General features: G+C 52.0%; 13 protein-coding genes across 13 annotated transcripts; 7 read left to right on the top strand and 6 right to left on the bottom strand.

The window, feature by feature from the left end:
• Nucleotides 1-253: 253 nt before the first annotated feature.
• On the bottom strand, nt 254-1921 carry BO94DRAFT_531036 (tRNA (adenine-N(1)-)-methyltransferase). Its single transcript, XM_025610806.1, has 4 exons — nt 1802-1921; nt 1569-1715; nt 1431-1501; nt 254-1367 (listed from the first exon to the last, which is right to left on the bottom strand). Exons 1-4 carry the CDS (start codon nt 1905-1907, stop codon nt 369-371), a joined length of 1323 nt encoding a protein of 440 aa, XP_025471894.1. The 5' UTR covers nt 1908-1921; the 3' UTR covers nt 254-368.
• Nucleotides 1922-2090: 169 nt separating this feature from the next.
• Nucleotides 2091-2613, top strand: BO94DRAFT_531034 (uncharacterized protein; the record flags this gene model as incomplete). The annotated part of the gene is made up of 1 exon (XM_025610805.1): nt 2091-2613. The coding sequence occupies one exon, from the start codon at nt 2094-2096 to the stop codon at nt 2334-2336; it is 243 nt and encodes an 80-aa protein (XP_025471893.1). The 3' UTR covers nt 2337-2613.
• On the top strand, nt 2216-3748 carry BO94DRAFT_531033 (putative Phosphoserine phosphatase). Its single transcript, XM_025610804.1, has 7 exons — nt 2216-2340; nt 2501-2613; nt 2679-2692; nt 2746-2822; nt 2875-3177; nt 3233-3381; nt 3440-3748. The coding sequence occupies exons 2-7, from the start codon at nt 2526-2528 to the stop codon at nt 3601-3603; spliced, it is 795 nt and encodes a 264-aa protein (XP_025471892.1). The 5' UTR covers nt 2216-2340; nt 2501-2525; the 3' UTR covers nt 3604-3748.
• A 168-nt stretch (nt 3749-3916) lies between these two features.
• BO94DRAFT_483676 (metallophosphoesterase family protein) lies at nt 3917-6111 on the top strand. Its single transcript, XM_025608932.1, has 3 exons — nt 3917-4110; nt 4164-5539; nt 5591-6111. Exons 1-3 carry the CDS (start codon nt 4096-4098, stop codon nt 5853-5855), a joined length of 1656 nt encoding a protein of 551 aa, XP_025471891.1. The 5' UTR covers nt 3917-4095; the 3' UTR covers nt 5856-6111.
• BO94DRAFT_553075 (FAD-dependent oxidoreductase) lies at nt 6110-7357 on the bottom strand (the record flags this gene model as incomplete). Its single annotated transcript, XM_025613634.1, has 4 exons — nt 6110-6136; nt 6172-6583; nt 6645-7039; nt 7163-7357. The coding sequence occupies 4 exons, from the start codon at nt 7355-7357 to the stop codon at nt 6110-6112; spliced, it is 1029 nt and encodes a 342-aa protein (XP_025471890.1).
• Nucleotides 7358-8431: 1074 nt separating this feature from the next.
• On the top strand, nt 8432-9917 carry BO94DRAFT_219338 (uncharacterized protein). The gene is made up of 3 exons (XM_025606211.1): nt 8432-8797; nt 8860-9159; nt 9219-9917. The coding sequence occupies exons 1-3, from the start codon at nt 8535-8537 to the stop codon at nt 9580-9582; spliced, it is 927 nt and encodes a 308-aa protein (XP_025471889.1). The 5' UTR covers nt 8432-8534; the 3' UTR covers nt 9583-9917.
• A 249-nt stretch (nt 9918-10166) lies between these two features.
• BO94DRAFT_581469 (GATA transcription factor LreB) lies at nt 10167-11680 on the bottom strand (the record flags this gene model as incomplete). Its single annotated transcript, XM_025615411.1, has 2 exons — nt 10167-10213; nt 10279-11680. The coding sequence occupies 2 exons, from the start codon at nt 11678-11680 to the stop codon at nt 10167-10169; spliced, it is 1449 nt and encodes a 482-aa protein (XP_025471888.1).
• A 1287-nt stretch (nt 11681-12967) lies between these two features.
• BO94DRAFT_531027 (uncharacterized protein) lies at nt 12968-13624 on the bottom strand. Its single transcript, XM_025610803.1, has one exon. The coding sequence runs from the start codon at nt 13355-13357 to the stop codon at nt 13109-13111; it is 249 nt and encodes an 82-aa protein (XP_025471887.1). The 5' UTR covers nt 13358-13624; the 3' UTR covers nt 12968-13108.
• An 8-nt stretch (nt 13625-13632) lies between these two features.
• Nucleotides 13633-18839, top strand: BO94DRAFT_553072 (MRX complex DNA-binding subunit; the record flags this gene model as incomplete). Its single annotated transcript, XM_025613633.1, has 17 exons — nt 13633-13636; nt 14386-14413; nt 14501-14591; nt 14709-14792; nt 14861-14913; nt 14944-14956; nt 14978-15000; nt 15025-17045; nt 17079-17222; nt 17253-17351; nt 17379-17400; nt 17437-17497; nt 17525-17701; nt 17726-17831; nt 17853-18011; nt 18036-18550; nt 18834-18839. The coding sequence occupies 17 exons, from the start codon at nt 13633-13635 to the stop codon at nt 18837-18839; spliced, it is 3606 nt and encodes a 1201-aa protein (XP_025471886.1).
• Nucleotides 18840-18868: 29 nt separating this feature from the next.
• BO94DRAFT_508097 (putative DNA repair protein Rad1) lies at nt 18869-20646 on the bottom strand (the record flags this gene model as incomplete). The annotated part of the gene is given in 6 exon segments (XM_025609649.1): nt 18869-19996; nt 20096-20131; nt 20146-20185; nt 20243-20297; nt 20367-20396; nt 20447-20646. The coding sequence occupies 6 exon segments, from the start codon at nt 20547-20549 to the stop codon at nt 18869-18871; spliced, it is 1392 nt and encodes a 463-aa protein (XP_025471885.1). The 5' UTR covers nt 20550-20646.
• A 134-nt stretch (nt 20647-20780) lies between these two features.
• Nucleotides 20781-22491, top strand: gcnE (histone acetyltransferase GCN5). The gene is made up of 6 exons (XM_025606210.1): nt 20781-20844; nt 20916-21010; nt 21066-21119; nt 21168-21376; nt 21435-21549; nt 21602-22491. The coding sequence occupies exons 1-6, from the start codon at nt 20823-20825 to the stop codon at nt 22361-22363; spliced, it is 1257 nt and encodes a 418-aa protein (XP_025471884.1). The 5' UTR covers nt 20781-20822; the 3' UTR covers nt 22364-22491.
• A 128-nt stretch (nt 22492-22619) lies between these two features.
• BO94DRAFT_581463 (short-chain dehydrogenase) lies at nt 22620-23366 on the bottom strand (the record flags this gene model as incomplete). The annotated part of the gene is made up of 1 exon (XM_025615410.1): nt 22620-23366. The coding sequence occupies one exon, from the start codon at nt 23364-23366 to the stop codon at nt 22620-22622; it is 747 nt and encodes a 248-aa protein (XP_025471883.1).
• A 1759-nt stretch (nt 23367-25125) lies between these two features.
• rgsB (putative RGS domain protein (Rax1)) lies at nt 25126-26818 on the top strand. Its single transcript, XM_025606209.1, has 3 exons — nt 25126-25397; nt 25473-26199; nt 26252-26818. The coding sequence occupies exons 1-3, from the start codon at nt 25243-25245 to the stop codon at nt 26486-26488; spliced, it is 1119 nt and encodes a 372-aa protein (XP_025471882.1). The 5' UTR covers nt 25126-25242; the 3' UTR covers nt 26489-26818.
• Nucleotides 26819-27067: the final 249 nt, after the last annotated feature.

Genomic DNA, 27067 nt, shown 5'->3' with positions numbered 1-27067 from the left:
TTCGTTCTTTTTTGTTGTGGTGGTGTGTGTGTGTGTGTGTGTGTGTGTGTGTGGTGGTGGTAGCCCGACTTATCTGTATTCTCGGATGGGAGTTGTGCTTGTTTTTCTTTGATTGGGTGGTTGGGCCGTAGAATGTGTTGGTCATATTATATTAGGTAGTAGTAGGTAGGGAGGGTGTGAGTTATTGGATGAGTTCATCCGCTGTTCTTTCTCGCTGATGTTGGCTTGATATAAATGAGATAGTGTAGTAGTACAGTTTATTCATGAGTGTAGGTCTATGGTATGTATGATATGTATGGTACAAATGGGTATCCGATGTATAGAGGAGTAGATGGAGAAATAGGAAGGAAAGAAGTAAAGCTTTCCGCTCAGCTCTTCCGCGTATCCTCAATCTTTCTCCAGATGCCAACGAAGCCGCCGCCCACGATCCGCGATCCAACCTTGGGGCGACACACAAGCACACTGTTTTCTTCCTTGGGGGTCTCTTCGGGTGATACAGGAACAGTGACCGTACTGTCAGGAGTCTCGCCCTCGGGAGCGACCTCCTCCACGGAATCAGAACCCTCCTCGGCGGATTCAGCTGCAGAAGCCACGGATACATTCTCACGGGACTTCTTCACCGCATGCCGGACATCCCACGTTCGACCACCGCTGATTCCGTTTCCGAGCTCAACAACCTTATCCTGGACGAGAGGGAGTCTCTGTCGACGAATAAGCTCCACACAGTCGCCGATCTGCGTCACGCTGGGCATGAACACGGCCAAAAGGCCGTCTCGCTTCAGGATCGAAGCGACGTGAGGAATCCGCAAATGCGCGGATGGCATATCCAGAATCGCATATGACAGGAACGGCTCGACCTCGCTTTTATTAAAGGAGAGGAGCCCTGTCGGTGCGCGTTGTCTCTTCTGTTCAGCGATCCAGTCCTCCACGTGGCCGGCGTAGAAGTCCACGTTTCCGGTATAGATGCCTCGACGGAAGCCCCGAACTACGTTTTCGGCGTGGACGGATGTTTTGGGTGTCACGTCGACGCTGTGGATGATTGCTTTGCGCTGAGAGCGCCAGGCGTCCCAGTTTTCTTGGTCGGGGTTGACTGTTTCTGTCGTGCCATCTTTGGGGGGCTGTATCTTGCGTGTTGCTACCTCTCCAGGCTTGGTTGGTAGATAGGTGACTTGGGAGCTGTGGGGGAGTGGAGGAGGGATTGAATTGGCGCCTTGAATTGCGCGCGCCAGGTGGAGGGTTAGGGAGCCGTGGCCGGTGCCGGATTCGAGGATTTCTAGGGGTGGTTGGGGGTGGTCTGTTTCTTCGGCTGGAGGGCTGATGTGAATGTCTAGGAGGGAGACAATGAGATTGGCGTCTGCGGAGTAGATCTATTGGGGCTCGTTAATGAGGGCTGGGGTGCTCGGTGATGGTGTGTGTGATTGGGTCCGTACCGGCGTGACTAGACGGGGTGTCAAGGAAACGTATTCTTCGAGCGTGGGGAGGGAGAGTCGGTATTCAGGGCCTGTCAATGAAGTCGGTTGTTAGATTATGTTGGTTCTTTTCTGGATTGCAGAGACGAGAATACTGACCTTTACGCGCCTGAACCATATCCCGTACCCTCCGGCCGATGATATTGTCATGCTCCAATTGTCCCCGACGAGTGTCCGACTTCTGGCCCTTCCGCAAAGGCTTGCTTAACAGCGGCGTCTTGCCATTGATGATAACTCTGTCTCCCTCTATAAGAAGAATTCCATTGATTAATTTTGCGATGGCGCAAACGAGAACGGGTGAGCCGGCCTCTGCGAAGAAGATTGAGACATACCTTGGAAGAAGGAGAAATTGGTGTCGATTGAACGGGCATAACGAGGGACAGGTCTCGAGGGGGTCAGTCCCAAGACGCGACGCAATGATTGCAGCAGACGAGCCATTCCGAGTGCGATTCTGAAGGGACTGAGTGACGGGATCAAAAATCGGGACTACTAGTCGAGTCCTCCGGGAAGATACTCGGTTCGGCTAGACCCAGAACAGAAAAACCACCTGGGCAAAAACAAGGGCAGGATTGGCTCCACCGAAAAAAGACATTGGATGTTTAGTCTTAGTGTCGCGGTGGAATTATGGGGAACTCCGCATGGGTCCATTCAGGGCGATTGTCATTTGTCCCTCTGGAGGATGAATGCGACTATCCACTGATCGAGTCTAGTCGCTCGCCGCGGGGTCTCTGCTTTACTCCCAGCATCCCCTCGTCGCGCTCTGACATCTTCAAGCCCTCCACCAGCATCTCCGTCTTCATTCTCACCGGAAGTTCTTTGATCCTCCCTAATTGCGCCTGTCTGATCTGCTCCTCTCTGGGTTTCTGATTAGGTTTGTCGCCCCTGTTCCCTTTTCAGGGACGGAGTTATTCTCGACGGTTACATCCGAGTACTGTCCGATATTTCGCAATCAAGTATTCCTTTGATTTTTGCTTGCACTTTTCTCTTTCGTCGCGCGACTGGCATTTTTGCAGTGACGCTGACTCGGCTAGAATAAATCCCATCCAGTCCGTCACCATGAGTGCTTCTACGCTTCCATACATGAAGACGAGCCCAAAGCTCATCTTCTTCACCGATTTCGACGGAACTATCACACTCGAAGACAGTAAGTACGGATGAAGTCTGTCAGCGTCCAATCCAGACGAGTGTACCAGCTAATACTATTTGCAGGCAATGATGCTATGGTATTTACCCTTCTCGCATGCGCACTCTCGTCCCACTAACATTTCGCCGAAAGATTGATAACCTTGGCTACGGGTATGCAAAGCGTCGGCAAGGAAACGTGGCCGTTCTCGAAGGCACCATGAGCTTTCGGTATGTCGGACAAACAACTGTGCAGGGACCCTATTAACCCCTTACTACGCAGTGACGCTTTCCGTGATATGCTAGACAGCATCAAGACCCCCTACAATGAGTGCATCGAGTACCTCAAGAAGCACATGAAGCTGGATCCTCACTTCGTGGAGTTCTACAAATGGTCAAAGGAGAACAATGTACCGATCGTGGTGTTGTCCTCCGGGATGGTCCCCGTCATCAGCGCCCTGTTTGAGGAGTTCCTGGGTGGCAAACCGGACGACCACCTCTACATTGTCGCCAATGAGGTTGAGGGCCGTGATGGAAAGGATATTAACACCGAAGGTGGCTGGCAGATCAAATACCATGACGATAGGTAAGGAGACCCCTGAACCGTTCGATGGGGCCAAACCCTGACGTCATATTTCTAGCCACTTCGGCCACGACAAGTCCTTGGAAATCAAGCCGTACGCCGCACTGCCGGACAGTGTGCGCCCGACCTTATTGTACGCAGGAGATGGTGTGTCTGATTTATCCGCCGCCGCAGAGACTGATCTTCTGTTTGCCAAGAAGGACAAGGGTGGGTTTTCTCCAATTTCATTTACGGGCTTTGATTATGACCTGACTAACTCCGCTAGACTTGGTGACATTCTGCGAGCGCGAGAAAATCCCGTTCACCCTCTTTGAAAGCTGGGAGACCATTCTGTCTACGACCCAAGATATTCTGGGTGGCAAGGTCTCCGTCAAGACAGTGGCTCAGGATGGACTGGAGGCGGTCCACCGGGGAGCGAACAAGGTCTAATGCGCCGCACCAGGAACGGTAGTTAGCAGCGGCCTTTCATACTGTTAGATATAGATCGCTTGGGTATATACGCACCAGACACATAGTTTAGATATCATGTTAAGATAGAGGAATATACGGAGTATAGAACTCCGGATACCACCGGGTGCCATTTGTATCCCCAAGGGGACTAGTGTAGGGTTCTGGAGGGCCATACCCGAACTGGCTAGTGGCCGCCAATCCCGACCCGACTGGTCACTGACATGTGACCGACCGCCTTCCCAAAGGGATTGGCTCCGAGCCGAATGAATGAATAGGAAGGATATCCTCCGGACAACTGAACACCTTCTTTCCCCTCCAAACAAATTAATGGCTCCTTGAGATGACCTAGTATCAGGTCTTCTCTGTGGTGAGCCCCGAGATCTGTTCTGTGGCTTTATTTTTCACCATGCTCCTGCGCCCAGCCACTTCTCATCCGATTAGAACTGGCCAGGGGTACCAACCATTTCTAGCATGACACGCCGACTAGTATGTCCATTTACGTCTAGTGAGGCTTCGCCGCTAACCTGACATTGCTATAGGTTCGAGCGGGCGTGCAGCTCGCCATTTTTGCATCTTTTGTCGCTCTCCTCGTTGTGACCTTGGACAACAGATTTCGCGTCCTTCCTGCCTCCATCCATGGCCACCTCCCATCCCACTACGATGGCTACGCCATCACAGATGTCACCGTTGTGACTTGCTCCTCTATGAATGTCTTTTCCAACTGCCAGCCGAGCCAGGAGTCGTGGTCGCAAGTCGATAAAGACCTCTACCTTCGCACCGGTTGGACCTCAAGCGCATTCGTTCGATTCCAGCGAAAGAAAGAGGAAGAACTCCTCCCTACCGACAAGGTCGTCATTGACCTCAAAATAAGCCGACTCGTTCCCGAATATATCGAAGATCCCGAGGCCGAAGGCGAGACATGGGAGCAGAGACCGGGTGGCATCTGGCTGAGGCGAACCGCCAAGCGCCATGCGAGCGACTCCCAGAAGGCAATCACGGCTATCGATGTCCTCTTCGGCGCCGATGCAGTTGACCCGCGGATTGGCTGGGAGGTTAAAGATACCCCGCTGCTACTGGATAGCCGGACGGAGGGACTGGAAACCCGGATCAGCGTTCGACGCGGAAACCCTCCTAGAACCAAGAAGCCAGTGCCCAGAATAAATGAAAACGGGCGCTTCAAGATCATGCAGCTGGCAGACTTGCACCTGAGCACGGGCTTAGGTGCCTGTCGAGACCCTGTTCCGGCCGAGCCTGTTCCTGGGCAGAGATGCGAAGCCGATCCTCGAACGTTAGAATTCGTGGAGAGACTCTTAGACGAAGAGCAACCTGATTTCGTGGTACTGAGTGGTGATCAGGTGAATGGGGAGACCTCGAGGGACGCCCAGAGTGCTCTTTTCAAGTCCGTTAAACTGCTTGTTGATCGCAAGATTCCCTATGCGGCCATTTTTGGCAATCATGACGATGAGGGGGATCTAAAGCGGCCGGAGCTCATGACCATCCTAGAGGATCTACCATACTCCTTATCTACTGCAGGGCCAGAGGAGGTTGATGGAGTTGGGAACTATTATGTGGAGGTCCTTGGCCGCGGAAGCACAGCTCACTCCGCATTGACTCTCTACCTTCTCGACTCACACTCCTACTCTCCCGATGAACGGCAGTTCCGCGGGTATGACTGGATCAAGCCGAGTCAGATTCGGTGGTTCAAGAACACCGCCCAGGGGTTGAAGGCCAAACACCACGAGTACACGCACATGCACATGAACATGGCATTTATCCATATTCCGGTGCCCGAGTATCGCGATACTGGTAATTACTACCGAGGGAACTGGTCCGAGGTTCCAACAGCGCCGGGTTTCAACTCGGGCTTTAAGGATGCTCTTGAAGAAGAGGGCATCCTCTTCGTTAGCTGTGGACAGTGAGTGACATCTTCCCACCGTATCTACGACCTTCGCTAACCTGCTCCCAGTGATCATGTCAATGACTATTGCATGCTCAATAGGGACAACGAGGAGAAACCCTCCCTGTGGATGTGTTATGGAGGAGGCGCTGGCTTTGGAGGCTACGGAGGGTACGGGGGCTATGTGCGCCGCGTGCGGTTCTACGACTTTGACATGAACCCTGGCCGTGTGGTGACATACAAGCGGCTCGAGTATGGCGAGACGGAAGCAAAGATCGATGAGATGATGATCATCGACGGGGGAACTGTGAAGGGGCCCGAGCAAGAAAATTAAGCTTAAGTTGCCTCGTTGAGGCGGATTGCCCTTCCATCTCCTTCGAGCTGGGTTTCTCGAGGCGCTTGTGATGCAGGCTATTTGCATGATCGTACCCCAGGTTTCGCGTCTGTAACCAGATGGGCGTTTCTATACGATTCCGAACCGGCGGACACTTTGATTCTTTGTATTATAGTATTCGATTCGACATTTGCAGGGTTTTCGGCTGTGATTGCGGATTTTTCTTCCAAAAATTGATTTATATTCTCATTCTATCACCACCACTTTTCATAGTATACACGCTCCCCTTTCCCAAGGGACCCTCGAGACTCTCAACCAATTCATCGGTCATCCCCGGCGGACCACACACATAACACACCGTCTCCTCCACCTTGACCTTCCCATCAGACCCACTGATCGCCTTCTCCAAATCCCTCTGATTGATCCTCCGCGCATGCAGCGTCAAATCCTCACGCTCCCCAACAAGAAGAGCCTCCCCCTCCCCCTGCTCCAAATCCGTAACAAACAGATCCAACTCAATCCGCAACCTCCGAAACTGCGACTGCGACGCAATAATCTGTCGCAGACGCGAGAGAAACAAAACCTGCTCCAGACTTCTCCTCCCCCTATTCCCCTCTTCCCGAGGAAGTTTAGTCGAGTACAAAAACCGGATATTCAGATTCGGATGTTGAAGCGCCGTGGCCTCATCGTCACCGTTATTCAGATGCGAGAGCATAGATATCAATGGGCTGTTATAGTAGCCGTCAGCATCTACAATGCAGTATGGGTATAGTGTGGAGTGGTATGTACTTAATCCCCACACCACCCGCAATAAACACCACATTTCGAATCCTGGTTAAATCTACACCACTTGGAGGCCATACGAAACTGCCCCCGACACGGACGCTGAGTTCCGTGCCTAGGATCTCGTGCGCGGGGCGCCATAGCCATGCACTTGCTGGGTTTAGGGGTGCATGGCGAACAGCTAGTTCCAGGTATGGAGGTCGTCCGTGAGGGTCGATGGGCGGGTTGTCGGATTCGTCGACTGCGGTGATGGGGGGTTCTAGGGAGGGGAGGATTTGTGCGTCCGCGGGGGTGGAGGTGATGCTGAATCCGCCGGCGTTGGATATAGATGGGATGTGTACGTCTAGCCATTGGCCCGGGAGAAAGGTTAGGGGTTGGGGGTGGTGGTTGAGGATTATGGTCTGGGGTGGGTTTAGCGGATGTATGTAGTAGTAGTACTTCGGGGTAGGACTATGGGTATGGAGTGGATGGGTGAATGGATGGTGGGTTGTGGTAAATGCTACAGTTGGTAGGTATTATCATACTTGGTCTAGATCCTGGTCCTGGTCCTCATCTTCATTTTGGATTTCGGGGGGAATAGTCAGTTGGAGGAGTCGCACGGAGGGATTGACCTGCTCGATGTGCGAGAGTCGGACATTGTACAGGCGGTTTTGTCGGGGTTCGGCGGCGGTGCGCAGTTGATGGGGCTGGGAGCCCTTCCGGCTGGTCGGGGAGCTCATGTGGTGTGCTTGTCCTTGTCGGGTCACGGCTGACAGTCGGCGCTTAGAGAGGTTGGTTGGCGGGGGATAAAGAGGATGAGGTTGGAGGAGGACGAGGAGTTGATGGCTCGCCTGCAGTAGTTGTTGCGGTCTCCGCATCCGGAGGTCCAATGGTTGCGGTTGGTTGGTTGGGTGATGGGGAGTTTATGGGCTGCGTGATTGGGATAATTGTGTAGCATTTATTTCTTATGGAGGTATTCTGTACAGAGTAAGTAGAGAAATAATGGCTGATTTGGATGTTTAATTGAGAAAAGTTGTAGTTGACTGGAGATGGTGGATGGGGTAATGGATGACGTTTGGGGTGTCATGTGCCTCTTCCCTTTGGATGTTTGGTTTGTATTTCTACTTCCTCCTCCTCTTCTTTTACTTTGATCTCGATACCACAATATCAAAACCATGCTACAGAACCAACATGGGAACAGATGGTGTTCCTACTTGCAGCCAACTCCAGTCCCTCCAGTCCCAACAACCCCTCCTCCAATGCATTCATGCAGGCGCAATCACAACAGCACACGGTCTGCTGTCTCCACCCAGGCGCTTCGCACTCTGACAGGGCAGCACAGACATTCTCCCTAGGCAGATCCTGGATCCAGTCCCGTTGCTCAGAGGGCCGCTCGGAGCATGCAGATCGTCTTCCCCATCACACGCCTAGTGTGTGACGGCCGCCCACCAAACGGCCAGCTCTGCCGCCTCATTGGTGATGGACCCCCGACCTGGTGCCGATGCGGGCGCTTCCTAGACGACAAGCATTGGCCAGATGCAACCTGTGGGGAACATCTACTGCTTTTCCCGCTTTCCTTGCCCGCGATTGCATTACTGTGATAGCGCCCCTCTCCTCATCTGGGCCATGGGTAGAAGCTGGCGCTTCCGCGGCGCTCGACTTCTTATCTTCGCCATCGCCCCAGGATCGCCCGAAGCTTCCCTCTGGTAGCCATCTCGTCTCCTTACTCTTGTCCGTGTTTCATCGTTTGGCGTTCGATGCCAGTGAGCTGAACGTACAGCCAGCCGGCCTGGCCATCAGTCGCAAGCGAATCGAGCCCATACAAGCAGAACATAGCCCATTCATTGGCCTTTGTCATTGTGACTGCTTCTACTCGCAGGCTTGGACGACCTTCGGGCGCATCAATAATCAGCCATCATGCGTATCCAACGTATTCCACCGCTTCGTGAATTCTTCCCGACAAGATGGCGGAATCACAACATGATGTACATATTCATGACCGTCGAGTTGCCGCTGACGGTCATCATTCTCACGCTTACCGGTATCGCCTCTCATAACCTGTACCGGACTAAGTTATGGCAAGATGGTGCAGACAATGGGTTCAACAGTTCGCCAACCGACAGACTTTACGCTGCGGCCAACCATCAACCCTACACGACCCCCATTGTCTGGAGTTCATTGTACGTGGAAGCATTGTAGTTCCGGCTCAACAATTCGTATGTCATTGCTAACGCTAAAATAGCATTACGGAGTACAACCTCGTCCTGGGTATTCTGAGCGTCTTCATGTGGATTACCAAAATTCCTGTCCATATCCTTCATATGCTCACACCACCCTTGTCTGCCTTTATCCATGCTGGCATGATCGCCGTGTGGTGCTATTCCGCTCGTTATCAGGCCGGCCCCGATATGTCGGACCCTGAGCATCCTCAGCCGGGGGCACCATGGTACATCGCGAAAAAGTGCTCAGTGGCCGCGCACAAAGAAGACATCCATTATTGTGAGCAGGCCAAGGCATTGTTTGTGTTCTCAATCATAATCATGTGAGAATGCACCCTTTCCTGCCCTTCTTGCGGATCCAGCCAGCTGACATGTTCTATAGCTTCTACTATTTCGCTGTGCTCTGCCTCAGCCTGCGGAACTGCATCATGACGAAGGAAGAGCGGGAAGAACAGGCCGAGCGCGACGAGGAGCGGAAGACCATGAAAGAGTTTGAGGAGTTTGTTCTCCAGTCCCCTGGCCTTCCCAGGACTGCATCCTTGAGACAACCCGGCCCCATGCCCGGCAAGGCACCATTCCACCACATGATCCCCCGAAGCAACGATGCATCGTCATCGGACCTCCCACTTCGCCAACACTTCAGTTCGCCCAATCCCCGTCGCTCAATGCACCAAGAGTCGGCCGAGACCCTTTCCGGCCACCGAGCACAGTCCCAAACATCCTTTGTGCAGACGTCTGCCGTCTGATCGTCTGAACCGCGAATCATCCACAAGGACTAAAACCGCTACTCAATGCAAGGCTCAGTGCACGTGTCGGGGTCCGCGTGGTCTTTCGTCCTCTTACCCCTCAAGAGGATCTGCGTTAAGCCTAATGTGTCGGCCCGCATTGACTAAAGTATCGCTAAGCGATCGAATCCATCGTGGTCACCGTCACACACATTAGCTCTCCACTTTCGCCATATTCCCCCCATCTTTGCTTTCTATACCATCTTGCGCGCTCGTATCACCAGGGGTTCATTGTAGTTAATGATGTTGCAGTCCGTGTCTAGTGTAGTGATTAGGCATATAAGTCATGAGATCAGTTTCAAATCAGTATCTCCCAGGAATAGAGATAGTAGATAGGTCATGAGTCCAGTGCTGTGACAGCGCAGCCGCTAAAAAGTTCTGACCTGTCGCCGGGGCACAACAACAATAAGAACGACGCACGAAGGAATACATAGATAAGCAGGGGTATCCTCGCAGGGCTAACCGCCCCCTTCTGGCCAAAAATGCAGTGAAATGACAATTCATACAAACGCTAGTCCCACCCTTTCAGTTGTTCCGCCCTCCACTTACGACCCCGAGTCCTGGCGCTTTTTCTCCTTCTTCGCCCACCGTACTGTCCACCGCTGTTAGTTCATACCATGATACAGGGGGGTTAGGTAGGTGGAGGGGTAAACTTACATCCACATGCATTACAGAGGGTTTTGGGGCCTTCCGGACCTTTCCTCCATTCTGGGGAGTCGGAAGTCCCGCAATCGGTGCACATGTATTCGCCCTTCACCCGTTTCTTTCGGTCAAGCTCGATAGGGTTCTTGGGGGGTTGGGGGGTTGGGGGTGATTGTAGTGCTTGTTGTTGGTGTTCTGGGTGTTGTGGCGGCTGTGGCTGTTGCTGCTGCTGCTGTTGTTGTTGCTGCTGTTGGTCGGTTGGAGATTTCGACTCCATATTACAATGGACTAGACGACCATGGCGAACACCCGTACTCAGTCCCTGCGACCGCTCTCCCTCTCCATAGTACAATCCCGTCATGACCTCGATCCCGTCGATATGAGACATATCTTCGCTCTGCGGTAAATGATCCCCAACCTGTTCCAGGAATGAGCGCGAGTCGGTATCGTCCGCGTTGGTGACTGTATCCGACGACTCATTCTCCTCGCCAGACACAGACGTATCCCGCGTATTTGATTGCGTAAATGTGGACTGCGTCGTCGAGACGTACGTCTGACGGGTGGTGGTGGTAGTAGTGGTAGTAGTGGTCGTTGTCTGACCACCAGGAGCGGCTTGTCTCGCATTCAACTCCTCCTCTTCCTCTTCCTTCAATCGCGCTATGCGCTGGTTCAGTCGGACATTTTCAATCTTATGTTCCAGGAATGAATCAAGTAATTGCGACCCCCGCGTAGGATACGGTCGACAGACAAGGAAAATCCCCTTACACACCGGCTGCTGCTGTCGGGACTCTGCGGTCGCAGCAGCTCCCGCCGTCGTCATGTGCGGGTGTCCATGTGCTTCCAATAGACAGAAGGTATTATCAGGCCTACAAAGCCGGAAGTGGCAGCGGATTTCACGCCCGGTTTCAATGCACTCGTCAATCTCGTGCCCGAGGATGGGCTTGTCGTCCTCGTGGATGAAACGGGCGAAATCGCTCTCTTCCAGCACGCTTGTCTCAACCCCTGTGACATCGCTACAGGAGGGCGATGCATATAGAACCCGTCCATCGTGACTGAGGAGGAGGAGTAGGTCTTTCAATTCGCCCAGGACCCGCCCAGACCAGCCGTCATTGTTTGCTCCAGCTGGGCCTACTTCGGGGGAGGAGCGGCGAAGGTTGGTCCCCACCGGTGCGGCCAACGCCGCAGTAGTAGAAGCAGAAAGAGGAGCAGTAGTAGCAGCAGTAGCAGCAGCGGAGGATGAAGATGAAAGTTGAAGGAGACTTGCGGCGCCGAGGCTCATCGACCGAGGAATACTGCGCGTGTCCATGCTATACGGACCCGGCGATTTTGAGTTCGAGACTGGGGCTCGGAGACCGTATGTCTGGGTCGAAGTCTGGTTCTGCGCCACTCTTCCTCCTCGATGGAGCTCGAGTTCCATCGCTGGGCTGAACGGGATCAATCGATCAATCGGCTCCTCTTCCCGGGGCACTCCGTGTCTGGGGTAAAGGGTGGGAGGATGCCAGAAAGGAAGGGGAGGGGAGATAGCAAGGACGGCTGAACGAGCTCTTAGTCTTTGACTTTTCATGACCTGGGCGACATGGAAGCCGGGGCAGGAGGAACAAGGATCCAGGGCCGCGGTGGTGAACCAGTAGAGCTGTCAATTCCTGTACTTTTGGCCGGCCACTTCGTCATTGGTATCGCGGCACCGCGGCGGCTCCACTACGGCTGCCAATGAAATCCGCCGATGGGGCTGCCATGACGGCGCTTGCCGGCCAATCCCTGCGATCAGGGGTTTCCGCCGCGACAAAACCCCTGATTGGTCGCCCGTCGGGCCGGCCGGAGCTTTCCCGTCCTGTATTATGTACCATGTAGGCAGGATCCAGTCCCTTCATGCAGGGGGGAACCTGGTCGGTGCTGCACTTCTTGGGTACTCTTGCTGCTTTCTTGGGTCGCTACCAGTCGGACGGTGAGTTTGTCGTTCGTCCTGACTGGCCATCTACTCTTGACTATCTATAATCGACTCCTATCGTGTCCTCCACGGGAAATTATCTGCCTTCCGTTAGATCCGCTGGGGACGTGCATAGCGTAGCGTCGTCTAATTTTATCTCGTGCTCTGAGATCAGGCACCAATAATGACTGTGGTGTTTATGGTATGGAGCAGGTCAATTGGGAATGTACACCCGAACACAGGAATTGATACATTTCCTTCGTTGAGATTGCACGTACTGCTAACAGCGACAGCCATGCAATTACAGATGTCCGCACTACACTACCAGAGAGGAACTATACTCCTGCTTATATCTTCTAGTGGATGCATCTGCTCAGGGAACTGGTGGCGAGCGTCAGAGCAATGATATGAGCCTACGCGGACGGATCCAGAGCCTTACGCATCAATAACTATGGCTGCAGCATCCACACTTTCAGCAACTATCCAATTGACTTCATTGGTCTGAGAGATACTGCATTAAGAAGGCAGACGGCTATTAATGATCCAATAATATCCAACCCACATTACCACCACCCTTACCATTTGAAACCTCATAGACCTCGCCACTAACTAACCTACCTCACCATTCAACTTGCCTGGCACACCAAAGAAACCATGGCATTGAAACAGAGGTAGCCAGCATTTCACTCTGAAACATAATCATCAGCTCAGATCACACCCCACTGAATAAGACATCCACCCACCATTGAGCTTAGTTTGCATTTGCACCTCAGTCCACCTTGCACTTGCACTTCAATCCAGGGTGCACACAAGGGCAACGCGTGTGTCCACCGCGCTTGCACCAGCACATATGTGCATCATCGCACATACCGCTGCAGGTTTTCTGTTTGATTTACTCTCTTAGCATTGATTCATTGATCAGCTGGATACGCTTACAGGTTTCAAGGCATCATCGAGCTCGTCAGTGATGGGCAAGGACACATCATTGTCGTCGAGATCGTCAGCAGTCTCATTGAAGGTGTCGACGGGTGCAGTGGCAGCGTTGTCAGTGACGGTGTTTTCAACGTTGGCGACTGCGTTGGAGGTGTCAAGGGGAGTGGCCAGTCCGGCCTGAATGAACAGACCCAAAAGGGCGAAGAGGACGAAGATGTTCCTGAAGGTGAACATTTTGAGTGATGATGAGAGTAAATGGGATGGATGTGTTGGTTCTTAGGTAGAGGACTGGAGGGAAAGGGCTATGAGTGGGTTAGCATGAGAAAGGATGGGGTGGTGGAAAGGAGGATCATTTTATACAGGACATGTGGGACTATCGACGTGAATCCGATGTGGTCATGTGTGACGGCTATTGGATGGGTGATGTGCTGTCACTGGAGTCATTGTTCTGCTTTGATTGTATTTCATAGATGTGGAACATTGGGCCAGGTTATAGTGAAGAGACTACCATGAGTTTCACAGAGTCATAGAGGGTTTTATGACCCTAGATGCTTTTATCTAGACAAATAAAACCGATTACTATTCTCACGATATCAGATATGACACAAATCACTAGTCTTTGCTTTTTGCAGATCCAACATGTTAGCCCACAGTTCATAGTATCAGAAAAACAAACAAACATCCTCCTTCTCGGCACTCTAAACAGACTACACATCAATACCACCCCACCAATCCCCTCCAAAATAGCCAATTCCTTACCCTCCTCCCAACAATACCCGCTTTCTCCCCCCTCCCCCCCCCATTAAATTATCTACAAACCCCAGGAATTAATAGTATATACCACTTGTATTCCTAACACAAAACCCGATAATCATTAAACCATTAAACCCCAAAGTACCCAAATATCAACCCCTAAACCACATCCTAGATATCAACATTCAAGACCCATAAAGATAATAACGACAGTATAGTACCCACTACCAGGCACGTGACCTCGCGCCGCCTCCCCCGCGTCGTCCGACGCGCATCCCAAAGCCCAGCTAGCTTACCCGCGGTGGATCACGCAGCCATCGGGGAGGGTGTGTGCATGTTTCTGTTTTTGTTTCTTGAATCCGTGGAAGGTGTTTGTTCCTCAGTGTACGAAAATGTGAGCCTATTCCACACAAACTGATCTCAAACTTGATCGAAGTTGCTAATGGGAAAGCAGGTGTAAGTCTGTGTGAGCGAACAAAGAAACGAAATTTGTACTGATGCCGGATTAGCGAAGATTGATAAGTTGTCGATTTTGGGGTGAGATATCTTTATCTTCTATATCACATGGTAGACTGAAATGGATTTGATTGCTAACGATTTGGGTGGGTGTGTGGTGTGGTGTAGTGTTCGATCGTTCGATAATACTCGCAGCGAGACGATCCAGTTCCATACGCCGCTTACGTTGATTGTGGGGTATAATGGGTCGGGGAAGACGGTATGTTATATATTGGGTTGGATAAGATGGGATGGGATGGGATGGGATGAGATGGGATGGGATGGGGATGGTGTGGTATGGGTTGAAGTGAAGAGTTGGTGCTGATGGATGGAATAGACTATCATCGAGTGTCTCAAATATGCCACCACCGGAGACTTACCACCCAACAGTAAGGGTGGGGCGTTTATTCATGATCCGAAGGTATGATTACACTACACCATACGTTGGGATATGATGGGAATTGAAGGACGGATACTGAGATATGGCAGCTATGTGGCGAGAAAGAGGTCCTGGCGCAGGTGAAACTGTCTTTTAAAGGCACGTCGGGGGCGAAGATGGTTGCTACGAGAAGTTTACAACTTACGGTGAAGAAAACGACACGGCAGCAGAAGACATTAGAAGGGCAGTTGTTGATGGTCAAGGATGGAGAGAGGACGTCTATTTCCTCTCGCGTGGCGGAGTTGGATCAGATCATGCCTCAGTATCTGGGCGTGTCGAAGGCGATCCTGGACTCGGTGATATTCTGCCATCAGGATGAGAGTCTGTGGCCGATGAGCGAGCCGTCGGTTCTGAAGAAGAAGTTCGATGAGATCTTCGAGGCGATGAAGTATACCAAGGCGATCGATAATATCAAGTCTTTGCGGAAGAAGCAGAATGAGGAGCTGGCTAAGTACAAGATCATGGAGCAGCATGCCAAGGAGGATAAGGAGAAGGCGGACCGTGCGGAGAAGAGGTCGATTAAGCTCCAGGATGAGATTGAAGTGTTGCGTGACGAGACACATCAGCTCTCTCAGGAGATGCGTCGCGTGGCGGAGCTTGCTGATAAGGCGTGGAAGGAATCGGAAAGTTATTCCCAGATTCTGGGTGCTCTTGAAGGAAAGCGCATCGAGGCGAAGAGTATTCAGACGACGATTGATAATCTGAAAAGACATCTGGTCGAGCTCGATGACTCAGATGAATGGCTACAGTCGAACTTGGAGCAGTTCGAGTCCAGGCAGTTTCAATATCAGCAGCAGGAGGAGGCCCGAAAGGAGAACTACATGGAGCTCAAGGAGCAGATAGAGCAAACTCGACAGAGACTGGGCACTAAGCAGGCGGAGTATGGCAAGTTCGAGAACGACAAAGCCAATTTTGAGCGTCAGGTCGAGAGGCGACAGAGGATGACGAAAGAGATTGCACGGAACCACAATATTCGTGGGTTTGACAACGTTGTAGACCAGGCGGACGTCGATGAGTTCATGAGGAGAGCGCGGAAGATCTTGAAGGACCAGAATCAAGCACTGGATCGTGTCAAGAGGGAGGCTCAGAGCGAATTGCGCGAAGTCCAGGCAACCCTTAACCAGATTGGACAGCAGAAGTCTGCGCTACAAGAAAGTAAAAACGCAGCGAAGCGACAGATAGCCACGAATGACAAGGAGGCCGTCACCTATCAAAGCAGGCTCAACGAGATCAATGCGGATGAAGGTGTTCAGGCTGCGCTGGAGTCGAACATCGAAGATATCGGGTCTCGTTTGGGGCAAGCAAAGGAACGTGCGCGATCCGCATCCTGGGACAAGGAGATACAGAATGTGAATTCGCAGATCCGCGATCTCGAAGACGAGAGTTCGCGCTTGAATGCCGAGCTTATTGAGGCGACGAAGAAGGCTGGTGACTTGGCCCGATTAGACCACCTCAAGAAAGAGTTGAAGGAGCGTGAGCGCAGCTTGGAGACTATGAAAGGAGCCCACGACGAGCGCTTGTCAAAGTTCGTTAGTTCGAACTGGAACCCTGAATCTTTGGAGCAGGATTTCCAGCATGTGCTAGAGGAAGAATCCAGACATGTTTCGAGAGCGGAGCGTGAGCGGGATGGGGTCAGCAGAGAACTGGAACAGGTCGAGTTCAAGCTGAAAGGCGTCAAGAAAACATTGAGCCAGCGACAGAAAGAACTCAAGGAGTGTGTCGAGGAGATCCGAGAGGCTGTTGATGACGAACCCGAAGAATACCCTGGGATTGTCAAAGAACGTCAAGCCCAGCTCGATCTTGCCAGAAAGGACGCCGAGCAATATGCTGGGGTTGGCGAGTATATGATCACTTGTCTCGAAACTGCAAAATCGTCGAAGCTATGCAGGCTGTGTACGCGATCATTCAAATCTGACGCCGAGTTCCAGTCCTTCAAGAATAAATTGGAGGGTCTAGTCAAGAAGGCAAAGCGGGATGCCGAGGATGAAGATGTCCGCCATCTCGAGGAGGATCTCAATGCGGCCCGTGAAGCCAGCACTTCCTACGATACCTGGTGTCGTCTGAAACAAACAGAGATTCCAGATCTGGAGAAAGAGGAAGAACAGTATATTGCCCAACAGGACAAGCTTTTGGGTCAATTGGAAGAGCACGACAAAGTCGTTAGCGAGAAGACCGACAAAAAGAAAGATGTCGAATCGCTCTCAAAGACAGTCAGCACTATTGTCAGGTACGACAGTGAGATCAAGGCCATCCGCTCTCAGATACAAGACCTGTCTTCGAAACAGCAGGATGCCAATGCCTCACGCACTCTGGAAGACATCCAAGAAGAAATAGCTGGCATTGGGGAAAAGTCAAGAGCTTTGAAAAAAAATCTGTCGAAACTCACCCATGACAAGGAGCAAACATTGTCTGGTGTGAACAAGTTGGAGCTGCAGCTCCGAGACGTCAAGAGCAATCTGGACAACATAAAGTTCCAGCTCGAGCGAAAGGCGGACCTCCTTGCTCGCATAGAGGAATACAGAACCCTTAACAACCAGCAACGTGAGGCAATCGCGAAGGCGGACAAAGACATCGAAAACCTAAACCCCGAGTACCTCAAGGTCCAAGCCAAATACGATGATATCAGCCAGCGTGCCGAGGCGCGCGAGAAGGAGATGCAACAGGATATCTCTCAGCTCTACGAGAACGTACACCAACTCGAACTAGCCAACAAGGAAATCGACGCATACAACGAGCGAGGCGGCCCTAACCAACTCGAGCGCAGCCAACGCGAACTACAAACCATTGAGACCGAGATCAGCGATCTCGAAACCGAACAAGCCAACATCACCAAAGAAATCAACAAGATCTCCGCCCAGCTCAAAGACAGCGAAAACACCAAGCGCCAATACGTAGACAACCTAACCTACCGCCAGGCCACCCGATCCCTCGACAAAGTCACCGAGGAGATCGAGCAACTCACCGCACAAAACGCCGAAGTCGACCGAAGCCGCTTCAAAGAAGAATCCGAGCGCAGAGCCCGTGAACACAACGCCCTCGCAGCCAAACAAGCCAGCAAAATGGGCGAAATGAAATCCAAAGACGACCAACTAATGCAACTTCTTGCCGACTGGAACACCGACTACAAAGACGCAGCAGGCAAATACAAAGAAGCGCACATCAAAGTGGAAACAACCAAAGCCGCCGTCGACGACCTCGCCCGTTACGGCGGTGCCCTCGACAAAGCCATCATGAAATACCACGGGCTCAAAATGGAAGAAATCAACGCCATCATCAGCGAACTCTGGCAAAAGACCTACCGCGGCACCGACGTCGACACGATCCTCATCCGCTCCGACAACGAAAACGCCAAGGGCAACCGCTCCTACAACTACCGAGTCTGCATGGTCAAGCAGGGCGCCGAAATGGACATGCGAGGCCGCTGCAGTGCCGGTCAAAAAGTGCTTGCCAGTATCATCATCCGTCTCGCTCTGGCCGAATGCTTCGGTGTGAACTGCGGTCTGATTGCCCTTGATGAACCCACCACCAACCTCGATCGGGATAATATTCGCTCGCTTGCCGAATCGCTACATGATATCATTCGCACGAGACAGCAACAGGCAAATTTCCAGCTGATTGTTATTACCCATGACGAGGAGTTCTTGCGTCATATGCAGTGCGGTGACTTTAGTGATTACTATTATCGGGTTTCGCGCAATGAGAGGCAGAAGTCGATTATTGAGAGGCAGTCTATTGCTGAGGTATGTTCTTCCCCCCCCCTCTCTTTGTTTTTGGATCTAGGGTTGTTATGGTGGCATGGAACTAACGTCTCTTGCAGGTTATGTAACACTGCTCTGTTTAGTATCGATAATTTGGGCCAGTCGCTGGGGAAAGCCTGGGTTCGCTCATCACCCACATGCGGACTTTTAGTTACGATGAATGTAAATTAGCTGGTAAGGATGCACGATAGTCACCGAGCATGTGGCGTTAGGGAATGACATGATATTGCTACTTGAACATATCCCATGTATACTATATAACCAGAACTAGATCCAGTACACATGAAAGTGACTGCAAAATCACACTAGATCTTCACCTTCACCCTCGTTATCATCAAGCAACGGCACAAACCGGAAATCCACAAACGTCACAACAGGCGGAGGACCTCCTTTCAGAGGTCGCACACTGCTACCCCCATTGGCATCAAACTCGATCATGAATTGCAAACTCAATACTCCCTGTCGATCCCCGCGGATGCTTACTTTATTAGCCACTGCCATAGCGCGAGCCGCTTTCTGAATCAGCGCGAACTTGTAGTTCTGCTTAATGCGAGATCCCATCGACGACGGCGGACTGACAAGAAACGTCTCCGTGACCGTAGGGGCAAGTCTGGCTTTCTTCGCACGTGACCCCTCATCAGTTGAGCCTCGAGCATCACCTTCCTGGCCGTTTTCGACGGAGAATTCTACAGATGACTCGCTGAACGATCCACCAGTGCCGGTCAGCGCGAAATATGGTTCGCGGGTCGCGGACGCGGAGATCTTCAGCACTGTCGGACTGGCAGCAGCTAGTTCTGTGATGGCGTTGTGGAGCCAGGCGGAGCGCATGATGATCTTCATGATGATGGCATCGCGTTGGAGTGGGATGTCGATTTCGCTGTCTTCGGTTTCGTAGGTTGTCAATTCGCAGGTGGTTTTGATGCCGGTCTCTGAAAGAGTGATGCTGAGAGGGGAGCCTTCGCCCATGTATCGGATTGTACAGGAGCGGTCCAGGAGCAATGAAGGCGCTGAGAAGGCGTTGGCTCCGGATGGGTGTGTTGGCTGAACGCTGGATGCTCGTTTGACATTGGTACTGGTGGATGAGTCGTTGGTGCCGAAGATTTTCAGAGTCTCCAGTAGAGCGGATAACGAGACCACGAAGGAGGGGTAGTAGGTGGAGTCTGAAGCGGAGTCGTCGTCCGTTGTCCTTTCGTGTGGCACGGGTGGTGGGTTGAAGGCGTAACTGGTGAAGAGGGCTTTATCGAGGAAAGCGAGACCTTGTATGACCCGTAGCTCCTCCGCGGAGAAGCGGATCCCATCTGGTGTTATTTGCACGGTAGCTCGTGATGCGAAGCTAATGCATTGTAGTAAGGTATAGAGATGGTAGGCATTGCCGGAGACAGCAGTGAAAATGGGGTCCGCGTCCGCCATGATCTTGGATGGAGTTGGCTAAGCACGACAGCGCAATGTTGAGGGCTATGTTATGGTAGAAAGTTGCAAGGAGAGAGATTTGGTGATTATAAAGGTAACCCTTTGTTTGGTTTCAACTCTCCAGTGTATGGTACATGGGTATCTGGGAAACAACTGGAATTTTAAACGTAGACCCCAACGGCACAGATCATGAACACGGCTCCGAAGCTGGGCGCGAGAGGTTAGCGAACGGTGGTAGGGGGAGTGCGAGGACCGGAGGCTTACCCAAACGCCAAAGATGCCGGGACGCCGAAGGAAGCGATGCTGAGAAAGGACCGATCTGCGCAAGTCGTCAGTATATTGTTATGACATGTCAATTGTCAAGCGAATTGCTGTTCGGAGTACTAACTAAGTCCAAAGAGACCCGTGAGGATGAATGCTGCTCCAAGTCAGTGGCTGTTCCGCCGAGGGAGACCGGATCCGACTCACCAGCGACTAGTAGCGAGAAGCCGACGAAGAACTGGCTATCTTTGGCAACCGGAGGAGTAAAAGGGTTTGCAGAAGCTGCCACCCAGACTTCGTTCAGAGACATGAGGAGGTATGAGAGTCACACGACTTCAATGGATGGTGTATAAAGGAGAGCAGAGGGTCAGGAAGCAGAAACGAGGAGAAACTGGGAAGAGGGAGCTCCCTCAAGCTGTCGTCGTAATGGCATGGCCCCGACTAGTAATTGGTTATCTGGCTTGACGGCCCCGGATCAACATCCTCCCGCTCCGATCCCCGTATCGGCAGCCGCTGGACGTGGAGAGAGAGAGAGGTCCAAGAGGCTCTCTCCCCTCGGCGTCATCCCAGTTCGTTGCGCATCATGCCCGCAATCGCTTCAGAGAGTAAGTGTCCTGTCGCGCATTTCGGGTCTTTCTCTTGGCCAGCCTAGTGCATATACTGAGCTCGGGTACAGCTTCCAAGCGGAAAGCGTCGGAGGAGGCGCTCTCCCCAGATTCCCAGCAGCGGAGCAAGAAGGCGCGCACTGACTCCCCCGACAAGGAATCCAAGGCATGTTAAAGAACCTATCCCCATATGAAGCTTATTCCTAACTTATACCTTCTAGACCGACGATGAACTTTTGGATAAGCCGCCGCGAATTGTCCCCTTCCCGGAGAAGGTAAGCCCGCAGACCCGCCTACCGTTGATGGCGCTGACGCCATGATAGCCTGCAGTGCTCGAAGAACGTCGTGGTGAAATCGAATTTCGCGTGGTCAACAACGATGGCTCTCGCGATAGCTTTGTCGTTCTCACAGGCCTCAAATGTATCTTCCAGAAACAGCTCCCGAAAATGCCAAAAGACTATATCGCGCGACTGGTCTACGATAGGTCGCATCTTTCCTTGGCCATCGTCAAGCATCCACTGGAAGTTGTAGGGTGTGTACAAAGGCGAATATGGATGGTTTGTCTCGGCAAATACTGATGGAATATGTAGGGGAATCACATACCGGCCGTTCAACAGTCGCAGATTCGCCGAAATCGTCTTCTGCGCCATCTCTTCCGACCAGCAAGTCAAGGGATATGGTGCGCACCTGATGTCTCATCTCAAGGTAAGCTTGGCAGAATGTACCGAGGGGTTGCCCACTCATGTTTTGTGGACAGGATTACGTCAAGGCGACATCGGACATCATGCACTTCTTGACCTACGCCGACAACTACGCCATTGGATACTTCAAGAAGCAGGGATTTACGAAAGAGATTACGCTTGACAAGTCTGTGTGGATGGGTTATATCAAGGATTATGAGGGCGGTACCATCATGCAGTGCACAATGCTTCCTAAGATACGGTACCTCGAGGTCGGCCGCATGCTTCTGAAGCAGAAAGAAGCTGTCCACGCGAAGATCCGCGCCTTCAGTCGCTCGCATATTATCCATGTGCCGCCAAAGGAATGGAAGAATGGACCCTGTAAAATCGACCCATTGAGTATTCCGGCCATCAAAGAATCGGGGTGGTCACCGGACATGGATGAATTAGCACGTCAACCACGCCACGGACCAAACTACAACCAATTACTGCATCTCCTCAACGATATGCAGAACCACAGTGCGGCGTGGCCATTCACTCAACCGGTCAATCGTGATGAGGTGCCTGATTATTATGAAGTCATCAAGGAGCCCATGGACTTGTCCACAATGGAAGAGAAACACGAAAAGGACATGTATCCGACGCCGCAGGACTTCATCAAAGACGCCATGCTGATATTCGATAACTGCCGGAAATACAACAACGAGAACACACCCTATGCAAAGAGTGCCAATAAACTCGAAAAATTTATGTGGCAGCAGATACGAAATATACCCGAGTGGTCGGTAAGGGATCTGCTTCCGTACTATATTATTCTGCATCTGTTCCTTGCCTGCTAACATGCCACAGCATTTGGCCGATGGCCATTGATAGGCGATGGTGAACTTTGCGAGCATGCTGAAGCTTTCGGATGGCGTTTCGTTTCCTGTGGCATGAACAAATACCCCGGTGTTGAGAATATGGTGCAATCTAGCCTTTAGCCTTTCTCATCTTTTCATCTCGTCTTGTCATAATTGCCGACAATAATAGACATGTTGATCGGCTGCAGCCATGTTCAGAGATGCAGATTTGGTTGTTCCGTCCCTCCGCGATCTTTCACCATCCAAGGCTCCAGTTCTCGTCAGCAAGGTATGTGCCACTCAGATTTTCTGGGTCGCCCTCTGTGGCAGCGCGCACAACGACCTTGGCGCCATCACTTGCCTCCTTGACTCCCTGGCCACTGTTGAGGTTCGTGCGGCAGTAGCCTGGGGCAGCCGCTATGACGGCAATCTTTTCATCGGCCAGATTCACCGAGTATGCGACCGTGATCATATTTACCGCTGCTTTGCTGCTGCGGTAGTCAGGTATGAAAAAGGTCTTGGCGCTGGATGGGTGATTTTTCTTGCCCGCTCTGCTGATCAGGCCCTGCCCGGAGGTGACATTGACGATGCGGCGATCGGGATACGTCGACGCACGTAGAAGTGGGAGGAACACGTCCATGACAACCGCCATTCCGAACACGTTGACCTCGAAGATTTGACGGTACTGCTCACGCAGGGTTGTGTCTGGTGCCTGTGCAATACCTGCATTGTTGATCAGGATGTCCAACCGCCCGAATGCCTCTGACACAGTGTGGGCGGCAGCAGTGATGGATGCATCATCAGTCACATCGATTGTAATAGCTGTGAGAGCCGATTTGTCTGCTGCATCTGATTCCAGCTCCTTAACTGCAGCCTCAGCCTTCAACGCCGAGCGCGCCCCAACCAGCACGTGGAATTTGCCCGAATTGGCAAGCTGCCGTGCGGTTGCGAAGCCGATGCCTTGATTAGCGCCGGTAATGAGAGCAAGGACTTTGGAAGCCATTTTTTTCGTCTTGTGTAGAAACAACGAAGATTCAGACATGTGTGAGAGCGAATTCTGTCTAGAGTAGGTGGGATCTGATGCCATTAATATAGTTCTGGGTTTGCGGACCTCCGAGCTTCGAATCCCTTAACTCCGGGAAGGTGTATCTATTATCACCGGTATCCCGATGTAGTACTGACTGCCCGACTGCAGTAATCGCGCGTGGTGAGGACAGGTGTAGTCATTTGCTGGAGATTATGAGACGAGATCTATATCGGATTTATCGACGGATGTCCAGATACGCCCTCGCTATTAGGCAAGGACGTGTCGGACAGGAACATTCCTTCCTTCGATATGCCGTAGGTATTTGCCTGTGTGGTCAAGACATAGAAAAGACTCGATGATCGGAGACCCTGATAAGCCATATAGGAGCTTGAGGATGCAAGAACTCCGGGTATCATACTGCGTAGTGAGCCACCTGACCAGTGAACGCAGTTACCTCTGAATAAGAAGGTTCGATATGTTAAAAAGCCGGTACAATACTTCGGACTATGTACTAGGTTAGCCCGTAGAGATGGCGGTGAAGGGAAGCCTGCTGGATTCAGCCAGATCTTCTGATCAGTTTGTCGTATGTGTACTTTTCTGCCTCAATAAATACCAGTGTGCTCTAGGTAGAGATAGATAATAGTTACCAACTATCTAGATAGCGCACTATAAACAATGATATCATCGAGAACCTTAACAAAGTTAATGCCGTAACGGATCGCCGGATTATCATCGGCATGATTTCACTACGCTCCCACCCAAGCCATGCTATTCGATTAAATTATTGCCAGTGCACCGGCCTCGTTTTTGGGTGGCTGCGAATTGAAACGAGCGTGACCCGCCCCCAGCAATGGACATCGTCTAAAAATCTGCCTAGCCTACCAGCCACGGCCCTGCAATAATAAATTGATGGACCGACCGAGAACCAACGGTGCGGATCCGCCGCGGGTTGCTTTTTTTGGTGGAGGACGATCGAACCCGTCGGTTCATGCAGCGTGGATGCATAGGTGCATTCCACCTCCTGAACGGGTCTCCTTTTCTTCGTGTCACAGCTGCAAGACCACCAAGGACAGGATACATACAGTCGAAGCAGGATTGCATCCAACACCCTCCGCAGCAGCGTACTACCTAGCGAGGCAGAGCGCCCCCTTGGCGAGTGTCAAAAGATCGGCCGCAAGTGGGGGCAGTCATTTCGGAACAAAGTTGATGCGGGGAACCATTACTCGAGTAGGACTAAGGCACCCGCGGGCCCTCAGGCACTCGGGCGCTCAGCTGCGTCGACTCTCACGCCGACTGAGGCACCACTTAGTACTGACTGCCAGTTTCGCTGTCTGGTCGCCGTCGCGGGCTGGCCATCCACCACCTTCCCTCGCTCCTCCTCCTTGGCCTCGTCAATTTCTTCCCCTCCTCCCCTTCTTGCTGCTGCCTGAGATATCCACTTCCCGAGCTTCTGGATGGCTTGCGTTGCAACTCCCTGACCTCTCCTGCAGTCGGTCGGCTGTTTGTTTACTGCCTCGGAAAACCTTACGACCCTCTGCAGGGCCTCCTGGCTTGCACAGGCTCCAATCCGTCGTATCGCTGCAAAGTCCATGCCCAACTGCTAACTCCAACTGTTGACCGTCCTTCTTTTATCGTCGTCTCTCGCCAGCCTTTCGATCAATTGCGGACACAGCACGTCGGATCCCATCCCAATTGTCTCTCTGATCTCCTTTCCCCCCCATTCCAACCCTATTCCGACGTTCGCTCATTCCCCTTTTCGGCCCCTCATTGCGGCGCAAACACCTTTTGAGTTCGGCCCAGAAAACGAAAACCAACACCCCCAGCGATAGAGGTCCTCGACACTCATTCCACCATGTCGTCGCCCTCTCTTTCGAGCTTGGAGCAGCGAAATCGCCTCCCGACGCTCTTCGAAGTCCTCAGTCGTCGGACTCTCGCCCCCGTCGATCTATTTTCTTTCTATATTTACATGCGGGACCAACAACGCTCGGTCGATTATCTGGATTTCTGGTATGCTTAGGAAGATCATGTCATTGTTCTGCACGTGTCGCGTGCTTGTGAACTTTTAATAATCGATGACTTTAGGCTCGATGTCTCGCAACACATGTCCCTCTGCCGTCATTATGTTCGAGAGTTACGTCGGTCCGTCTTGGTGGCTACGCCTGATCTCGAAAAGGCCGACAGTAAAGGCTCCTCCGCTGCCTTGGATAACTTCGAGCATTTCAACGATATCCCGCTTGTTGAAGCGGGGCCTTCCACCTCGCGCCATGCCCTACACGACGTGGATGATCGGGATGCCGACCAAAGGTTGTCGGCATTTCTCCGCTCTGAAGGTCACACTTCCGGACACTCCCCTCAAAGCAGTCTCGGGTCGCAGAATGCTGCTCGCACCACCTCCTTTGAGCAGCCGCCTCGGGACAGCTCTGGGACACGGAATGACTCGCCTTCGCCAGGTCACACGGTGGCACGTGCCGATATTCGCGCCAGCGCAGAAAAGATCCTTTATACGTACCTGCTCCCCGGTGCAGAGAGAGAAATTGTTCTGCCTGAGGAGATGGTATCCTCCATAATCAACCTAATCGAGGACGACGGCAGAGACGACCCCGAAGTATTTGATCCCGCCAAGGACTATGTCTTTCAAGCAATGGAACGCGATGCTTTCCCAGGGTTTTTGCAGGCCAAGGCCCTAGGAAATCTGGTTCCCCTAACGATCATCGCACGGTTGGCATTTGCCTTGATCAGCTTTGGTGGCGGCTTCTGGGGTGCGTTCTACGTAGTTCTCCGCGATAAGCCAAGGCACATTCGTTGCTGGGTATGTAGCCAATCTTCCAAGCAGGCCGGATGTGATGCTAATCTTCAATCAGTTAATATTACCTTTTGCGGTGGCCTCTTACTTCATCGTGTCGTACCAGTACAAGATCGACCCGGTCATGGCATTCCTCGGCTATAGCGAGTACACCTTCATGAATTGGTCGCCAATCCGCGAACCGTATGTGCGCAAGCTGCTGAACAAACGCTCCACCGCCACCGCTCTGATTGCCTTTTTCGTTGCTGCCGCCTTGAGTATTTTGTTCATCTTCGTGCCCGGTACTATGCTCTAATCTCAGCAATGTTGCGTATACCCCGCTGGTTTCGTCTTGAAATCTGTTTTGATTTTCACGGCCGCGTGACCCCGCTTTTGGGTAGCATATATGTGCATTTGTCTATTTCTGAGCGTTAGTCAGCGGTCTTGCTTCTTGGGTCCAAGTTCAGCGCATGGATGCAAATATTATTCTTACGCCCCGAGTGAGCTCGAGGGACTCTAATGTGAGAAGCGGCAGATGCCCACCGTTTGGGGAACCAGAGACGTCTCTGGGCCCCAGCGGCGGGAATGCCATCCACCAACTACCCATGGACTGGCGTGACATCCCAGGTCCCTCGGGTCACGACGTTCATTCTCACCCTTTGTATATTGGGTTTTCTTTCACTGTTTATTTACCTCTACATAATACCCCTCGTCTGCTGGACTTGCATGTATGTTTAAACGATTTCTACTGAGGCTTCGGTGTTTTGGATAATCCACGGTAATTAGATTCTACCTTATGATATACTGATGCTATTCGCCTTGTTGGTCCGCGAGTGTCGCGGACAAGTCACCAATGGAACAAGTCATTTTTTGGTATTCATAAACCAGCATACAG

The sequence above is a fragment of the Aspergillus sclerotioniger genome, assembly GCF_003184525.1.
Source record: "Aspergillus sclerotioniger CBS 115572 chromosome Unknown BO94scaffold_3, whole genome shotgun sequence".
Taxonomy (NCBI): Eukaryota; Fungi; Ascomycota; class Eurotiomycetes; order Eurotiales; family Aspergillaceae; genus Aspergillus; species Aspergillus sclerotioniger.
The sequence above is the reverse complement of the archived record's forward strand: the minus strand, read 5'-3'. Positions and strand labels throughout refer to the sequence as shown.